The sequence below is a fragment of the Pelobates fuscus genome, chromosome 6, assembly GCF_036172605.1.
Source record: "Pelobates fuscus isolate aPelFus1 chromosome 6, aPelFus1.pri, whole genome shotgun sequence".
Lineage (NCBI taxonomy): Eukaryota > Metazoa > Chordata > Amphibia > Anura > Pelobatidae > Pelobates > Pelobates fuscus.
The window spans coordinates 176,044,426-176,062,477 of record NC_086322.1 but is presented as its reverse complement, the minus strand read 5'-3'; the positions used below and the strand labels follow the sequence as shown (position 1 = coordinate 176,062,477).

The 18,052-nt window shown below is 39.2% G+C and overlaps 1 protein-coding gene across 7 annotated transcripts in view; it reads left to right on the top strand.

Annotated features, from left to right (window-relative positions):
- Positions 1–18,052, top strand: part of SH3D19 (SH3 domain containing 19) — a 129,736-nt gene that overhangs the window by 73,188 nt on the left and 38,496 nt on the right. For 4 of the 7 annotated variants that reach the window (XM_063458508.1, XM_063458506.1, XM_063458503.1 and 1 more), the window contains exons 5-10: positions 4,967–5,102; positions 5,771–5,963; positions 6,170–7,132; positions 11,316–11,426; positions 14,121–14,221; positions 14,720–14,781. In XM_063458508.1, coding sequence (XP_063314578.1) covers positions 4,967–5,102; positions 5,771–5,963; positions 6,170–7,132; positions 11,316–11,426; positions 14,121–14,221; positions 14,720–14,781 — 1,566 coding nt within the window. Of the gene's footprint in view, positions 1–3,901; positions 4,021–4,966; positions 5,103–5,770; positions 5,964–6,169; positions 7,133–11,315; positions 11,427–14,120; positions 14,222–14,719; positions 14,782–18,052 lie in introns of all 7 variants that reach the window. The other 3 variants (XM_063458509.1, XM_063458505.1, XM_063458507.1) reach the window with 2 other exon arrangements.

Below are 18,052 nucleotides of genomic sequence, written 5' to 3'. Positions count from 1 at the left end.
CTCCTACACATATCGCAGATGTCACTGTCCTCCTATAAAAAAATCAATCCTTCGACATCTCTTAAATGCGGCCAAATCACTCATCCCGTTGTACTGGAAACGGACGGAAATACCCAGCGAAGAAGAATGGATTCGCAGGGTTGAGGATATCCAAGGGGCTGAAGCACTGCAGGCATCCCTACAGGACAGAGGAGGCAAACACGCCGAGCGGTGGTTTCCATGGTTTGTCTTCATATCACGAAACACACGGCAACACACACGGGGGCGCCGGGCACCCCGGGGCAAAGCCAATTCGCGCTTCCTAACACCATAACCCTCCACCCACGCCCTCCATACAACCGGCGCATTCTTGTCATCCCTTCATTCTCTCTCTCTTCTGCCCGCGTCTCTAAACAGATACTACTGGGGGGTTGGATGACTTGCTAGAACCCAACACACACACGTCCAAACAACACCGGAGGTTGCCCCCTGAGCGTACATAATTAAACGACAATGAGCTCAATGTATGTCAGGCAGGATGGTGTTGATTTAAGGGGGACATTCTAATCTATCCTAGTGTACCCTGTTGGTATATACTTTGCGTTATTCTGGAAGTCCCTTCCCTCTCTCTTCTTCTCACCCCCCCCCCTCTTCCTCCTCCTGTAACTCCTTCATACCCTTGAACCCTATGACACACACTATTACGACAGGAACGCTAAAACAATATTGTGCAGTTCACATGTACGGTGATATAGTGCGACGTTACCTGTCGGTGGACAGGTATGCGCAATGCTTTACACGTATTCTCTTATGATATACTAGGCGATTTCTCTAAAGCTAAAATTTCTGGTATTCTCCTGCCTTTGAATTATGTTTTCCTTTCACAAAAATCCTTAAAGTGTGAATTCTAAAAGAAAAAAATAAAACAAACCAACTGAGGCTAACAATTATTTCGAGATGTTATACACTACATTGTATTACCCCCGAATTGTGTGAAACTTTAACGTATCCTTTCTTGCATTCTGTATCTACAAACTTTTATGCCTCAATAAAAAAGAGTTTAAAAAAAAAAAAATTTAAATATGTGTAGCTAAGTGTAAAGGACAAATTGGAGCATAGGTCAGAGATCAGTGTGTTTTGTTTAGTTAGTTTCTAGTAACTATGCATTTGGAAGGCATACTTAGTGTTGTGATCTATATGGTACTAGATTTTGGCAAAGCAATAGATCAAAGATCTGACATAGAATGATAACATTTATGAAAAACTATGTTATGTTATCAATTTTAGAGAAATTCATAAGATCTTGGGGAGCAGAAACTGTCTTCTCAAAAAGATTTTCTTTTTCTTTTCATACATAACCTTCAGTTGAGCATTATAAGAAAATATATATATATACCCTTTCTCCAATGACATTTCTCCAATCCCTTAAAGGGAAACTGTAGTGACAGGAAAACAAAGTTGTTCATTTTTCATATAGCTCCCTATAGAGCCTGACTCCGTCTCGATCCCCTCTGATAGTGCAGACGGGGTTGAAAACTCCTTCTGTCACTTACCTTGTTCTAGCTCCGATATCCCTCTGCATTGGCTCGGGGTCCGCCAGCAGGAGGAGACCTAATGCGCATAATGGCCAAGCTCGCATTAGAACAGCCCCAGAGGAAAGCATTATACAGTGCTTTCCAATGGGGTTTCGGGTGATGCTTGATGTCCTTATGCATAGCGTTAGGACGTCCAGCGTCAGGTGACCATAAGTCACCTAACAACACGGAAGTACCTCTGGTGGCTGTCTGGTAGACAGCCACTAGAGGTGGAGTTTACCCATAAAGGTAATTATTGTAGTTCATTAAAAATTGCAATAATTACCTTTCCAGGGTTAAGGGACCTGGGACAATGCACACAGACCACTTCAGTGAGCTGAAGTGGTCTGGATCTATATTGTGTCCCTTTTAAAAGGACATTGTAGGCACTGTAAATGCTTCTTCTCGTTGAAGTGGTTATAGTGTCTGGAGTCCCCTGTTGCCATCCTTTCATTGAACATTAAACTGATTTTTGCATTAGTCTAAACAGCAATGTTAGCGGTGATTGACTAAAAATGTCAGCTAACCTCTTTAGGTCTATCAGAGCACCCATTGCTGATATGAATTGGTATGACTGGAAGGACCTGTTTAATCTCTGCTTCAGGTGTTAAACTGCTTGAAAACTGTTTAACATTGAATGGAGGGACAGCACCAGGGGACTTCAGGAACTAACTTATTTGATTAGAATTAATTGTTATAGTGCTTGCAGTGTCCCTTTAACACAGGTAAACATTCTTCACTAGCTAGTAGTAAGATATTTCTTTCCCAGGCATTCTATAAACATTTCAGTTACGTGTAGATGTTTTTCATACCAGACCACTTTAAACAGAGTCACATAGTTACATTTGTTTTGTTTTTATTTGCCTTTCAACATCAAGATTTTGATATTTGGGTTATATCCTCTGCGATTGACTTCCATTGAACTTCATTACCCAGTGTTAGTTAGATAATTTAGTCTTCTCTGTCTTTGTGGGAAAACAACATTTGAAATTGTTCTCTTTAGGAATCACTCCTATTAGTTACTCTCTTCTGACTTTAACCAAGTTATTTTTTTAAACTTAGTCTTCCATGTGACACGTATTGCTTTTTATCTGAGCTGTTTTTGTTTAAGTGGCCAGTGTTTGTCTATGACTCCAGTCTACCACATGTGCCTTGCGATTACATTCCCAGCATAGCTACGACAGAACAATTGCCTCTAGATGGAATTACTGCTGCTTCTCCTTTTTTTTTTTTTCTGGTACTTGGATCACTTTAATATTTTCAAATTCTGCGTTCTAGGCTATGTTCTATGATAACTTGAAAGCATGTGTTGACTGCAGACATCTGCTACTTCACTCTCACTTGAAATTCAAGAGCATATTTAATTTCAGGCTTTTCGTTTGCAGCCAAACTTGCCTAGATGTCATCAGATCAGCCATTGCACATCAAAATCATTATTTAAAAAAAATAATAATAAAAAAAGTTTATTTTAGTTGTGATATTAATGAGGTGTATTTTGTAAACTGGACCAGTAACGAGAGAGAGAGTGCATGTTGGTGATTTTTTTAAATGTTTTATTTTAATAAAGTTAAGCCATTCACTTGCACATAATTTGAGCTCAGAATTGATCCTCCACAACCAGAGGTTGCTCCAGTGACCAATAAGACACATCACAGCCATGAGAAGATGCACAGGGGATGAGAGTTGTACTTCCCAGCGTGGAACTCACAATTTCTCATAGAAACATAGAATGTGACGGCAGATAAGAACCATTCGGCCCATCTAGTCTGCCCAGTTTTCTAAATACTTTCATTAGTCCCTGGCCTTATCTTATAATTAGGATAGCCTTATGCCTACCCCACGCATGCTTAAACTCCTTTACTGTGTTAACCTCTACCACTTCAGCTGGAAGGCTATTCCATGCATCCACTACCCACTCAGTAAAGTAATACTTCCTGATATTTTTAAACCTTTGCCCCTCTAATTTAAGACTTTGTCCCTCTAATCTAATTTGCCCCTCTAATTTAAGACTATGTTCTCAGCAGGGCACTGGTGTTCTTTCTCATGTTTGTTATTCTTTATGGAGAGTTTTTATCTTTTATACATTATTTTGTGCCCTTTTATATTCTCTGTCTTTGAACAGTGACTGTTTTCTTTCATTTGATCTTGCTGCTAGTTTCTATACTCCGTTTAATCTCTGCGATGATGCTTGCCACGTGTTCTTGTTACATAAGGTTCTGTACAATGATTAATCTACACTTGCTCACATGCCTTCCAGATTTTGCATATTGACTTCTGCTATAGTCTGTTCTGTGACCTGTGAGGGGCAGTTGCCTTCAGCACTCATGCACTTAATTTGTCTCTCCCAGGTCCACAGTGTCTCTGCTTAGGGGATTCCTGTTTGAACTGCAGGGCTCAGATATTAATGCTGAGTAGCTCTCCTGGTAGTCTGTATGTTCACCCCACGTGCCAACCGACGTAACTCCAGGTATTCAGCTGTTGTATCAAGTTGGAGAATCAACAGCCCAGCTTCTTGGATAGATTCTTCTAAAGCGGCCATGTGGCCTAAGGTTACCTTTTATAATTCCACTGTTAATTCACACCGATCAGATCCTATAATTAAAGGTCCTGTTGGCTCCACCTTCTACCCCTATCAAGGCTTTTCTGATAACGTTTTAAAATGTTGCATTCTGTGCTATGTTCTCTGATAACTTGAAAGCATGTGTTGGTTACATAGCATCATCTGCTGCTTCTCTCTCACCCAAAATTCAAGATGTAATTTTAAAGCCAGTCCTCCCTGAATGTTTTTGGATCAGCATTTCTAAATCACAATCATTATTTTATGTATTAATTTATACTTTTTTAATTCTGACATTAATTCACCAACCTGGAAACTGTGGAGCATTGACAAGGGAATTTTAAAAACACATTTTTTATTTTATATTTTCTTGTCTGTTTTAGCTTAAAATGTGGAACTGTCTTTTCATTTCTCCGCAGTTCCTGTGAATTAGTGAATAAATCACACAACTTTTTCAAGAAAGTAAATTGCCATATAGATATGAAATCAGAGTCAAAGATTCTGTGATTAATTGTATAATGTGACTTCGATTTCTTTTCTCTTTTCCTTTTTTCCCCATTGTTGACGTGAATCTTCCATTTCAATCCATTTTTGAAATCTATATTTGGAACATTCTCTCACCCATGTACAGCCTTTCTTTCCATTATACAGCTATTTTAGTTTACTCATTGCACTTACTATACTTTTTTCTCTCTAGTCTATCATGATGATCACTGTGTATTTTGGAACTATTAAATAATTTGAATTCATGCACTGATCATGGAAAAATTACTTATGTGAATGGTAAGATAGTACTAGACATGAGATTGCATGCATTTTTTTAATTTAAGAAATATATTCTATTGTCCTTTTATAGGCGTCCTGAAATCACTATTGTTGCAGCTGAGCCAATTGGACCTGGATCCTGGTTTCATGGGGGACCACCTGGAGGGTTAGGGTTTCCTCCACCACCTCCTCCACAGTGGAGACCAAGTGAATCTCATCCTGCAGAGGTATGGTGTGCAAATGTGGGGAAAACATTTCACAGGCATGTAACCTTTCTTATAAGTAATACTACCTAAAGAACATGTTTGCTTTTTTATATATTTTATTCTTTTATTTTCATATGCATTGAAGATATTTTTTTTTATTTTCATATGAATGGAAAGGCTGCCATGGCATAGCTTGGCATTTGATGCAAATGTAAATTGTCCCATGATTCTGTGTGTAATGACATAATGTGAACATTCAGAGAAAAGTGGAAAACATACCTGGCCACTGTGCAACTTACTCTATTTATTTATTGCTTCAGCAACATTTACTGTGTTAACAAAAAAAGGGAGCTATCAAAAACATCGACTTTAACTAAATGTGTGGTCAGTTATTAATATAATAATGAATTTTCCTTTGCGGTAAGTATGATTATTAAGATATTTTACATATTTTAATGATCCTACATAATACCTTAAATAATACATTAGATACATTTTATTCTAAAAAAAACTCTTGTAATTTGATTTCTTGCTTTGTCATTTTCACATTCGTCATTAGAGATTTTTTATTATTTATCTATTTATTTGAAACTGATAACCATATAATACATGGTATTATTAAATAGGACTAACGTATGATTGTCTTTACATACTAAGAATGATTTCATGTTTACAATTTCTTCCTGCAGCTACCACCATCCTACGAACAAGTGATTAAAGAGATCAATCAGGTTCAGGTTCCTACACCTAATACTAATGCAGAACCCAGACGTACAACAACCTGCGCAACACAGACTGACTTTCTAGTAGAAGATGACCATAATGTGCCAAACAACAATGTAATTGGCCAACCACCCATTTGCCAAGAACAGCCAACATTAGGTAGAAGTATTTCAAATACTTTTCCTTTATAACCAGCAGAACTGTAAGCATAACAGTGCTTCAAAAATTTGATGTATTTATCCTTTAATTAATTGCAGCTGAAATATTTATCCTTTTCTTACACACAATAAAACTCCCTCAATAAAAATTATTTGCAGATATCAAGTTTAATATATTTATCGTTTTTTTTTTCTTTTAATGTATAGTGCAAAGACCATCCGAATTATCTCGCCAATCATTATCATTTGGGGTTAACCATGTTAAGGATAGTGCATCCCAGATAGCAGTTTGCAACGCTGCTGAAACAAACATTCGACAACAAGACACAAATGTCACTGTCATTCGACATCCAGTCCCTAGGCCAAGGACAAAAGCCAACATCAAACCAGTGTTAAACAATAATCTAAGTATCTTTCAAGCCAGTAGTGACGAGTTGTTTCTGTCTCCGCCAGAGGGACAGCTGCCTACCAATAAAACTTGCTCAGGTTTTGCTGACAATTTTGTGGGAGATATAAACAACATGAGCCAAAACAGTATTGTGTCCAGAATTAAAGCTTTCGAGTCTCAAGGCGAAAGCTCAGAGCAGTCAAGAAGACCGGAAATTGCACCACGTTCCATTAACACAAAGAATTCTGTCTCTGTAAGGCCAATACCTGCACCGAAGCCGGTATCCCATAGGATATCTAGTGAGTGGGACCCTTCAAAAGACAACAAACCAAAATTTACACCAAGAGAAGGTCTTGTCCCACCTAGAATTCAAGATCCTGGTGGTATAACAAAACCAGATCTGCCAAAGAAACCTAAGCCTAATCTTGTGAAAAGTAACAGCAACGGTGTTGAGGCAGCACTGACCGGAAATAATGGGAAAGATGCTGAGAGGAAAGTCCCTGTTCCTGCACCCAGGCCACTTCTTCCCAAGAAGCCACCACAGACTGATAACCCAGCTACAGTGTCAGCAGGACCAAGGCTTCCTGTAACTGTTCCAAAACTTTCTGTAGCTACACAAGCCAAAGCATTCACAGTAGCAGAAACTCCTGTAGCCAGACTCCCTCCACCACCTGTACAAAGTAAGCCAGTTGGGGAACTGGACCTGATTAGTTTTGATGATGATGTATGTCCTCCTGTTGCAGTCCCTAGTCCGGAATCCAGTGATACTAAATCGATTGGAGGTAAGAAAATGATATTGTTTTCTTATACATTGCACAGTGTATGATATAGTAAATGTAGCCTTATTCTTTCCCATGACTATTGAAATAGACTTCGTATTCCCATCCAGAGTTGGTTGTAAAATAAATATATATATATATATATATATATATATATATATATATATGTTATATACAAAACACAACGAGGGAACCGGCTGGTAGCCTAAATAGAGATAAATACAAAACGAATATAGTGTAATAAAGTTTTTAAAAAATAACATTGCGCAATATGAAATGCACTCACAGGATCTTGGACAGTTCAGGCATATATGGTGCCTCCCCTGATGGTATGGGGGGCTGGGGGAGTTCCCCTGGACACTTCCCTGGATATTTCCACCAAAAAGCAGGACTCCGGGTGAAGGTATGAAAAAGCGGCTTTAATTTTCAATAAAATATATATAAAATGAATACAATAAAGGTCCTACGCGTTTCGTCCCTTCTATAAAGTATGGTTCTTCCTCAGGGAACAACAATATTAAAATTACAATTAATGCAGTACAAAAAAGCAGCTGCTTTTTTGTACTGCATTAATTGTAATTTTAATATTGTTGGTCCCTGAGGAAGAACCATACTTTATAGAAGGGACGAAACGCGTAGGACCTTTATTGTATTCATTTTATATATATTTTATTGAAAATTAAAGCCGCTTTTTCATACCTTCACCCGGAGTCCTGCTTTTTGGTGGAAATATCCAGGGAAGTGTCCAGGGGAACTCCCCCAGCCCCCCATACCATCAGGGGAGGCACCATATATGCCTGAACTGTCCAAGATCCTGTGAGTGCATTTCATATTGCGCAATGTTATTTTTTTAAAACTTTATTACACTATATTCGTTTTGTATTTATCTCTATTTAGGCTACCAGCCGGTTCCCTCGTTGTGTTTTGTATATATTGGTATTGAAGTTGATTGCTAGCTGGGAGCGATCTGAGGGAGGCTGTATTTCACCTACCACTGATAAGTATCATTGAATATAAGTGTGTGTATAAGGTGCATTTTTGTTGTTGTATTGGTTTAATATATATATGTTATGGTGGGGGAAAATTGTGATTAAAAACCCCTTCCACCTGAAGTCTGTGGATAATTAATAGAATGTTAAACAAAAATCTGCATACCAGTCAAGCCATAAGATTTGCTTTTCCCACAGAGATCCCATAACTGCAGCGATGTTACAACCGCAAAGGATTCTGGGTGGGCATATGCAAATTAGTTTAACAAAGAATCACATTTTTGCCTCATTCCATTTTAAACATGGATTCCTTTTAATCTGTGTTTGCTGTATACAACAGCTTGAAACACAATATAGGTCAATATAGATTTCTGTGGGAAAAGCAAGTCTTATGGCTTGACTGGTATGCAGATTTTTGTTTAACATTGTATTAATTATATATATATATATCCATTTATGTTTCTCTATAGCGTTCTTAAAGTGCCACTCTAATGAATATAACCAGTACAGCTCAGTGTAGTGGTTATGTTGCCTTGAGTGTGTGGGTGCTATCCCCTGGATTTACATCAAACTGTTGTAGCCAAAGTAGAATGTATTCAGTCTAGCAAATGAAAAGAAATCACACTGAAAAAAAACAAAAACATGCAAGCCTTGTAACCAACAGTTCTGCCTTCTGGTTTATTAAAGGGGCACTATATGCCCCCAGATTAATTCAGCTCATTGAAGTGGTCCTTGTACATATTCCTAGGTCCCTTAAACCTGGAAAGGTAATTTTTGCAGTGTTTAATGAACTGTAATAATTACCTTTGTGGGTTAACTCCACCTCTAGCGGCCGTCTAGAGGGACATCGGCGCCGTACTCAGGTAAGTAACAGAAGGGATTCTTAACCCCTTCTGCACCACAGGGGTGGGGGGGGGGGGGGGGGGAGGGTGACATAGGCACTTTATAGGTAGCTACAGTGCAAGGAAAATAAGTTTGTTTTCCTAGCACTATAGTTTCCCTTTAACCCCTTAAGGACACATGACATGTCATGATTCCCTTTTATTCCAGAAGTTTGGTACTTAAGGGGTTAAAGGGACACTATAGTCACCTGAACAACTTTAGCTTAATGAAGCAGTTTTGGTGTATAGATCATGCCCCTGCAGCCTCACTGCTCAGTCCTCTGCCATTTAGGAGTTAAATCCCTTTGTTTATGAACCCTAGTCACACCTCCCTGCATGTGACTTGCACAGCCTTCCATAAAAACTTCCTGTAAAGAGAGCCCTATTTAAGCTTTCTTTATTGCAAGTTCTGTTTAATTAAGATTTTCTTATCCCCTGCTATGTTAATAGCTAGACCCTGCAATAGCCTCCTGTATGTGATTAAAGTTCAATTTAGAGATTGAGATACAATTATTTACGGTAAATTACATCTGTTTGAAAGTGAAACCAGTTTTTTTTTTCATGCAGGCTCTGTCAATCATAGCCAGGGGAGGTGTGGCTAGGGCTGCATAAACAGAAACAAAGTGATTTAACTCCTAAATGACAGTGAATTGAGCAGTGAAATTGCAGGGGAATGATCTATACACTAAAACTGCTTTATTTAGCTAAAGTAATTTAGGTGACTATAGTGTTTCTTTAAGCTGTAGGAATTTATAAAATATTTTATCCCTTACAAAGCCTAGTAATAGTTTTTGAAGCCATCAAAAGCAGGCTGGGTCATTGGAGTATGTGTTGCACATGAAGAAGATACTCATTAGGCATAGAAACATTGTATTAAACACATTAGGATTAGTTGTTTTGTAGCTAATCTCTCACCATGGTAAAAGTGACGTTACAACTATGAATAATCTGAAAGAAAATGTCATGCTGCTCTCTTTGTTATATTGGCTGTTCTGTATAAAGCTGTCAGCAGTTCTGCCACTTCTTCTGAGTGTTTCGTAAAGATATAATCTATATGAAATACTCATGCTCACTGCATTGTAATTTCATAGAAATTCCAATGCAATGCAAAGATACCATACGACAAACTAAGGACTACTTTGTCTTACGGGCAAGCCTGAAGCTGACAAAAACTAGAGCTTTACTGTAAAGCGATGGTTGCCTCTCTCATCGAGGTGTCGCAGGATCCTCCATAGACTTCAGTGTTTTACTGTCATGGCTCCAGGCAGGTGAAGGACCAGGAGCTAAAGAATGTCTCCAAGAAGAAGATGGTGGCAGCTGCATGGGACAGCGTGAGGTAAATATACCTACCTTCCACTGCCCCTCACGGCCACTGAACGAAAATATGCAAGTCACAAATCCGCTTTAAATGTTAACAAACGTATGCTTATTTTGACATTTTTTAACTGTATCTTTCTATTCGTGTACCATTGAGAAAAAAACAAAACATTGTAAAGACAAAACTAGAACTCCAAAGCTCCGAAAATGTAAATAATTTAGAATACACAAACTGTTAAATCCTTTTAAAGGATCGATAAAGGCACCCAGACCACTTTATTTCAAGTGGTCTTGGTGAAGTGGGCCTGTCGTTTTTAACAATCCAATGTTTACCTATGGTTAAGCATACCTATAGTGGCTGTTTTCCACACAGCCACTATAGACGCTTCTGCAGGAACGAGCTAGTTTCACTCTGTCATGAATTCAATGCTTTCCTACAAGAAGCATTTAAATGGATGCACACGTGGCGTTGACTGTGCATGCACATCAGTTCTCTATGCTCCATTGGATTGGACGAACAACTAAGGTGCAACGCCTCATCGATGATGTTGCAGGAGGCGGAGCAGAAGCAGCGTCAATTGAGTCTAGGTGCTGGAGAAAAGGTAAGTAGAATCTTTTGTTAATCTTATTTTTTATTAAAAAATCTAAATAGGGATATGGGAACTATAGAGTTAGAAATACAGGTTTGTATTCCTAATGCTATGGTGTGCTTTCAAGTAAGAATGGGTTTACTGCACTCAGATGGCTACTAATGTATAGGCCATTAGTCTTTAATGAGTTGTAGTAGCGGCATTGCCAAAAAATTAAATCATCCACTCCGTTATTTATTTTAAGTTAATATAAAGCTACATGTTTTCTCTCATTCAGCTTATGCCCAAGAGTAGATATGTTAAAATCTGGCCTCCTTGCGGTCATCAGGAACCGAAGCATAGAAATGATTGTTTATATAAAAAAAATGAGTGGTGAAACTGTGATTGCACATTGATTTCCTATTTGTAGATCCCTTCCAGCTGTTTGCTAAAGAGGAGACTGAAGAAAAAGAACAACCCGCGCCAAGCGCTCTGCTGAGAAAACCCACAGTCATCAGAATCTCAGGCAAACTAGGGAAATGTAAGCATTCTTCTCATTGTTTGTTTTGGAACCCAGACCTTTTTTGTTGTTGTTATCTTTATTAAATAGGGAATGATTTAATCGTTAAAAGAACACTCCAACTTTAAACATATATAATTTTTAAATTTTACTGTTACATCTTCAGAGCCCCTCTGTTTTTTTTTTGTTTTTTTTTCAATAATTATAATAAAAACAACCTTTAAACATACATGTAATCCAGTTTCAGTACACACTCTTTGCCGCAGCCACTCATCCTCTTTTGAGCTCATCAGTACTGGTGACAGCAGATGAATTCAATGCTTCTCATAGAGAAGCATTTGGGACCTGAACTCACGTGTGGTCATCACCTCGCTCCACCAATCCAACACTTCCCATAGTCAACTATTTAATCCAATGCTTCTGTATGAGTTTGGCGTCATCACGCACAACATAAAGACCTTTTAAAATTAAAGGTGTTCAGTGAGGAATATCCTCTTGTGGCAGTCAGCTTTGAGAGGTTTCAGTCAAATGTAAACATTGGCCCTTTCTCTGAAATGTTAATTGTCACAGACGTACACTAATTCAGATGTACTCACAAATTGGTTCTGGGTGTGCAAGGGTTAGAACTCCCTATTTGCCTGCACTCAAATGAAAATGGTAATAAGATATACCACTTAATACTACCCACGCCTAATGTGAATATCAAAAAGCAAATTAGATTAACCCACAAAACACAATTTCGCAAAATATCTATCTATATCTAATACAAAGTACTAATACATCGGTCTATTTAGCTAATGTGATTCTTTACCAGACAAAGGCAGAACATAATAAAGGAATATTTATTATGAAAAGGGGAAATTAACAGAAAAATCCTAACTACTAATTCAGCTGTTACAATAATGATCTTTTCTGTCTGTGGGAGCACTGATGGAACACTGGCAGTCACTAAAATAGCAATATTTATAAGACTATTTCTTAGTTGTTTCTATGACATTTGAAGAAAAAAAGGAGGGATGGAAGCATAAAGGGAAACACTCTAAAGTGGGGTTAACCCACCAAAAACTACCACGGTAGTAATAACAAAAAGAGGAACAATTGAGTGCCCTGATTAAAAATTAACTTTTATTTAATAAATTTTAAAAGAAATAAATACCTATACTATATACAAACCAAAAAGTGAATATAAACTTATATACAAGTGAGAATAGGGTATAATGGCCAAATTATTCCCACTATAAATTGGTAATGGATATAGCGTAATATAAGTATGTTAAACCTGTGTATGAACTAGGTACAGTTTTAGCAATAATGTAGCAGAATCGGAGATAAACTTATATACAAGTGAGAATAGGGTATAATGGCCAAATTATTCCCACTATAAATTGGTAATGGATATAGCGTAATATAAGTATGTTAAACCTGTGTATAGACTAGGTACAGTTTTAGCAATAATGTAGCAGAATCAGAGGACCTGTTCACAGGTTTGCAGTGTACCTCCGAGACTGCAGACCTGCAACAAGTCAATGTTGCAATTATGGTCTGCTAAAGCAGAAGCTAACGAATTGGCTGAACAAAAAACTACCATAGACGTGATCTAAAATCATGGAGGAAAAAAACTCTGAATATCGCCAATCAGATCAGATGACTAGTGCACAGGCATCCTGTGAGGGACCTGATTGTGGATTAAATCGGGCTGTATAGTTTTCTCACCCGGTATTCAGTGAACGGGATTCAGAGGCTGCAAGATAGCACAGAGTCACCAATGTCCCCCTGGTGCAGTTTAGTAGACCAATCACGTAATTTAGTTGCAGCCACTGCAAAAACTAGTAGATGCAGCGTAATGGTAATGTTGTTATATCATAACATATGTAGCATATACGTAGCAATAATGTACCAAAAACGGAGGACCTGTTCACAAGTTTTCAGTGTACCTCCGAGACTGCAGACCTGCAACAAGTCAATGTTGCAATTGTGGTCTGCTAGAGTAGAAGCTAACGATATGGCTAAACAAAATAAACTTAAACGTGGTCTAAAATCATGGAGGAAAAAAACTCTAAGTGTCGCCAAAACAGTATTAAGTGAACGGGATTCAACGGGTAGTAGGCATAAAAAACGGTCTTAAGCCCACACTGCAAGTTAGCACAGAATCACCGATGTCCCCTTAACATAAGTAACATAAGTAGCATATACGTAGCAATAATGTAGCAAAATAGGAGGACCTGTTCACAAGTTTGCAGTGTACCTCCGAGATTGCAGACCTGCAACAAGACAATGTTGCAATTGTGGTCTGCTAGAGTAGAAGCTAACGATATGGCTAAACCAAATTAACATAAACGTGGTCTAAAATCATGGAGGAAAAAACCTCTAAGTTTCTATGACATTTAGTTGAAACGTTTTGACCTATGAGACAAAACAAGCCTATCCACTTCTATTCAACTGCATTAGTGCTTCTACTTCACTTTTTTTCCTTCAGAGAATGAAAAGCACCAAGCTTGCATCTGCTCTGTATGGATGACAGTAGTAGTTCTCGAATTTTCTTCTGTGTTAAAGCAAATATCACAACATTAAAAATATTTGATGTCCCGCCAGTAAACACACATTGACATAAGTAGAATCAATTATTAAATATAATTATTTTTTTTATTAAAGAACAAGCCGTACAGCTAAACATGCTCCATTTTTCTTTGATGTAAATGTGCCATCTGTTTACAGCTACCGAGGATGTTCACATTCCTCCACCACTTCCTTCGGAGAAACCCGTCGGGAGCCTTTACAACAAATCCACTGCAAGACCCCGTCCGGTGGGCAGAAAAGTATGTTCTTAAAATGAATGACTTAACATAGGACATTTACTGACCCACAGATTCCATTTTAATACGTAGATGTGAATGTACACTATCTGAAATACCACTTTTTTCAATGTACTATGTAATAACTGCTAAAACACTAGAAAGTATCTCAGAAAAAAGGTACAATAGTTTGAGTATATCACATGGAGAGAGTATTAAAGGAGACCACGTTATATACATAGATCATGTCCACAGAAGACGTGCTAAATATAGTTAATTTAATGAAGAACTAGAAAAGCAGTCCAGTTTATTCTTTCAGCAGTGCATTGAAAACCAAATTACAAAATGTAAGGCAAAATAGTGAATTTGGAACAATTCTCAAATTCTGCTTTAGTCACAGTTTGGTTATTTTAGGCTGTATTTTGTAACTCTGTTTCATTTCACTACAAGCCTCGTAGTGTTTTTCAGTCCGAGGTCAGAAAGAGGGTAATCTCACACTTCGGTCACTCTTTCTTTCCATAGCAGGAATGGGAGCAAACGGAAAATACAGAAGATTCTTGGTCCAAGCCAGTGCTGCCTACAAGGTAAGTGTGAAATATATCTGGAACCCAGCAATGTTGTGATGGGTCTTGTATGTGTTTTAGATAAATGCAGCTCATTTGCACAGACCATAGAGCTGCACCTCAGGCGTTATATCAAGAAATGACCACGGTGGCAGGATTAGGCTCTTCTTTTCAGTGGAACGCAGTTAAATTATTCACCACACCCCCCACCCTCCGTGCCCCAGGAAAAAGGCTAACTTAACTCTTAACGGCAAATGAGTACCTTACCACTGCTGCTGGGAGATCAGGACAATTAGTGATCTCTCAGCCAATCCAGTGCTTCTCATAGGGAACGATTGGGATGCAGGGCACATGTATGGCAATGACGCCGTGCTTCTCACAGAGAATCACTAAATCCATTCCCTTTCTCTGAGAAGCATTGACTTACATATTTTTTCTGGGGCCCAAAACAAACAGAAAGGGCACTGTTCATAACGCTGAAGTGCTTAATGGATTTAGGATGTTCCTTAAATAAAGCAACAGGACATTTATTACTTAGACACACCCTGGGTTCTCAGGCTAATGCGTTTTCCTCTTCTGCTTTATTTGTCATACACTGTTGAAGGTTCATGGACAAGGTGCATTTGTGAAATGCTGGATTATGTCAGAGAAGGATTTTGGGAGGGGTTTGTTTTGTTTTGTTTAATTTTCTTTATACATGTATTGGGCAGCACACTCAGATTTGTATAACTGCATGAGAGGCACAATTACTTTGATTAGATGCTTCTTTGTTAAAGGTTTGATATAACAAAACTGAGAACATGTCACTGCAGAAACAGATAATGCTACAGATTTGCTGCAGATGACATTGTGACCAATTTTCTTTCTTTCTTTTTGTTTGTTTTGCATTATTGCTACAGGGAGTGAGGTCCCTTCAGCTACACTGTCCCCTTAAGATCCCAACCAGCTGGCATCTGATATTGTTATTTGCTAGAACGTTTGTTGCATACATTCTTTTCATTCCATTGGTATAATATTTAAGCACCTTTTAACAATTGATGTTTGGTATTTCCATTGTTACTGTGGATACGATTAGTTTTTTGAGGATCAACCTAATCCTTCCCCTTTGCAGGAATGCGGTTTATGTTTCATGGTATATTTCATTTTTGAGAGCATTTTAACTTGTAGAAAGTATAGAGGAACTAAATACTTTTCACATATGGCAGTTTGTTTCTTTTTTTTTTTATCAAACCTATAATATAAGTCATCTTAAATGCCAGTAAGAGTGACTGTGTTACCTAATGAGATTAGCATCAATGGATCTTGTAGCTGTTTTTATAAACTGTGTTTCAGACAAAAAGTTTTTTATTTTTTTTATTACCGTAACTTCAATAAACAAACTTTCTTTTTCTATAAAATCTATTTCTAATGAGTATGTGAAATTTTTTTTTTTATTTATTTTTTTTATTCTTTATTTTTGCGTGCAAGAGATAAGCAGATGCGATTACATTTGCAGTGCCCCAACGGCATATACTCATTGTTATACATAAGTTGTTAAGTTAAGAGGCAGAGCATAGAGTTACTGTGCACATTTTTATATTGTCACGATATATAGTCGAGTATGTGACGCTTGTGTGAACTTGGCGTAAGCATATAGAGTGAGTCAGCGCTTGAAATCAGTCACCCCGAGCCATCAGAGACTGGTACTCCCATGTGTGCATAGCAATAAGTGGTCGAGTATTGTGCTGTGTTGTGTGCATGGATACGGCCTTGGGTAGTCGTTTGGTGCGAGCGTGAGCGTGTTCCCCCAGGCTGTGTACATATGAGGAGACATGTCTGCCGTCATGAGGGTATGGAAGAGGTCATCAGTAACATGCAATATCAGTCCTCAAGCAGTCTCTGGTCCCCACATGGTACGGGAGACATAAAGACTGTAGTGAAGAATCTGCAGTTAGCGTCTCTGAACCTGTCCATGATGGTTGGTGCCGGTATATACGGCCTCGGCATGGCATGTGGAAGTCCTTAAATGTGGGCCGGTATGTTGTCCCGTGAAGGCATGCTCTGTGCGGTTGGTACGCAGGTGTTATACAATGCTCTGTTGATTCATCATGGGGTGACATTAGGTTGCTCACGTGAGGCATATCCGCCCATAGTCCCTTTGAGCTGTAGCTTGTTGTTCTCCCTCCATGAGCCTTTCCCCATCCTGCTGCGTTTCCGCGGTCGTGGCTTGTTGCTGGTCTTGGGCTGCTGTTGGATAGGGGATGCTGTTTGGAGGGTTGACTGATTGGGGGGGGAATGCAGCATTGTGTCTAGGGCTCCAACCCTCGTTTCTGACAGAGGGGAAGTAGCTTGGCGCGTGGCGCCGGTGGCAGTATCTGTGGTGCCACTTTTCGCTGTGCATCTCCCCCCTCCTTCTCCCATCTGCCTCTGAGGGTAGGTGTCTCTTATGGGCCCCGCTCTGCCTACTCACTGGCTTTCACACGCGGCCTCCGCCATCTTAGATTGAGGTTTCAGGCTGTCTCTGCGAGGTCTCCGAGTGCAGCCACGGGGTGAGGACCGGGATCACCCCCCCCGGCCCAGGAGGGGGGGGGGAGGGTCAGGGCCGGGTCTGTTCCGGTGCAGCGTGATTATCAGGCTCTGGGTGGCAGGATAGTGGAGCGGCGGCTGTCCACTCCACTCACCGCCAAGAGAGCTCCCGCCCGTTGCAGCAGAGAACTCCCCTCTGGGGGACTAAAACTCATCAGGCAAGCCTCTCCCCGGTCCGGTGGCCCTCGACCATCGAGGGTCGCAGTGATGGGTAAGTTGGGTGATTTAAATCAGCTTTAGTAGGCTTATAGGGTCAATGTGTGCGGGAGCTGATCTTCCCTGCGACCGCTTGGCGGTCCGGCCCCGCCCCCAGAGTATGTGAAATTTTAAAAGGACATTTCAAAGACCTATCCCTAGTTCAATCTAGGACCCCTCCTGAGTCCCATACAAATTACAAAAATAAAGGTTTTACTTACCTTTTTGCAGCACCGAAGCTTAATTGACAATGCTAACCTCTCCACATCCCACAATGTTATCAATGAGGCATGAAAACTTCCGCAATTATTCAATCCAATGCTGTCTTGGTAAACTATGACCCAACACGCGCTGCCTAAGTTAATAAATAAAGGGTGAATGAAAGTGGTAAAAAATGTGTATCACCTGGCCTTAGAGTAGCGGTACTTAACGCCATATAGAATAGTCCGAGATACAGAGTGAAACAAATATAATAAGACAAGCCAAATGTTAAGGACAATAAAAAGAAGACTAGTCAAAAAAAACTAAAAAC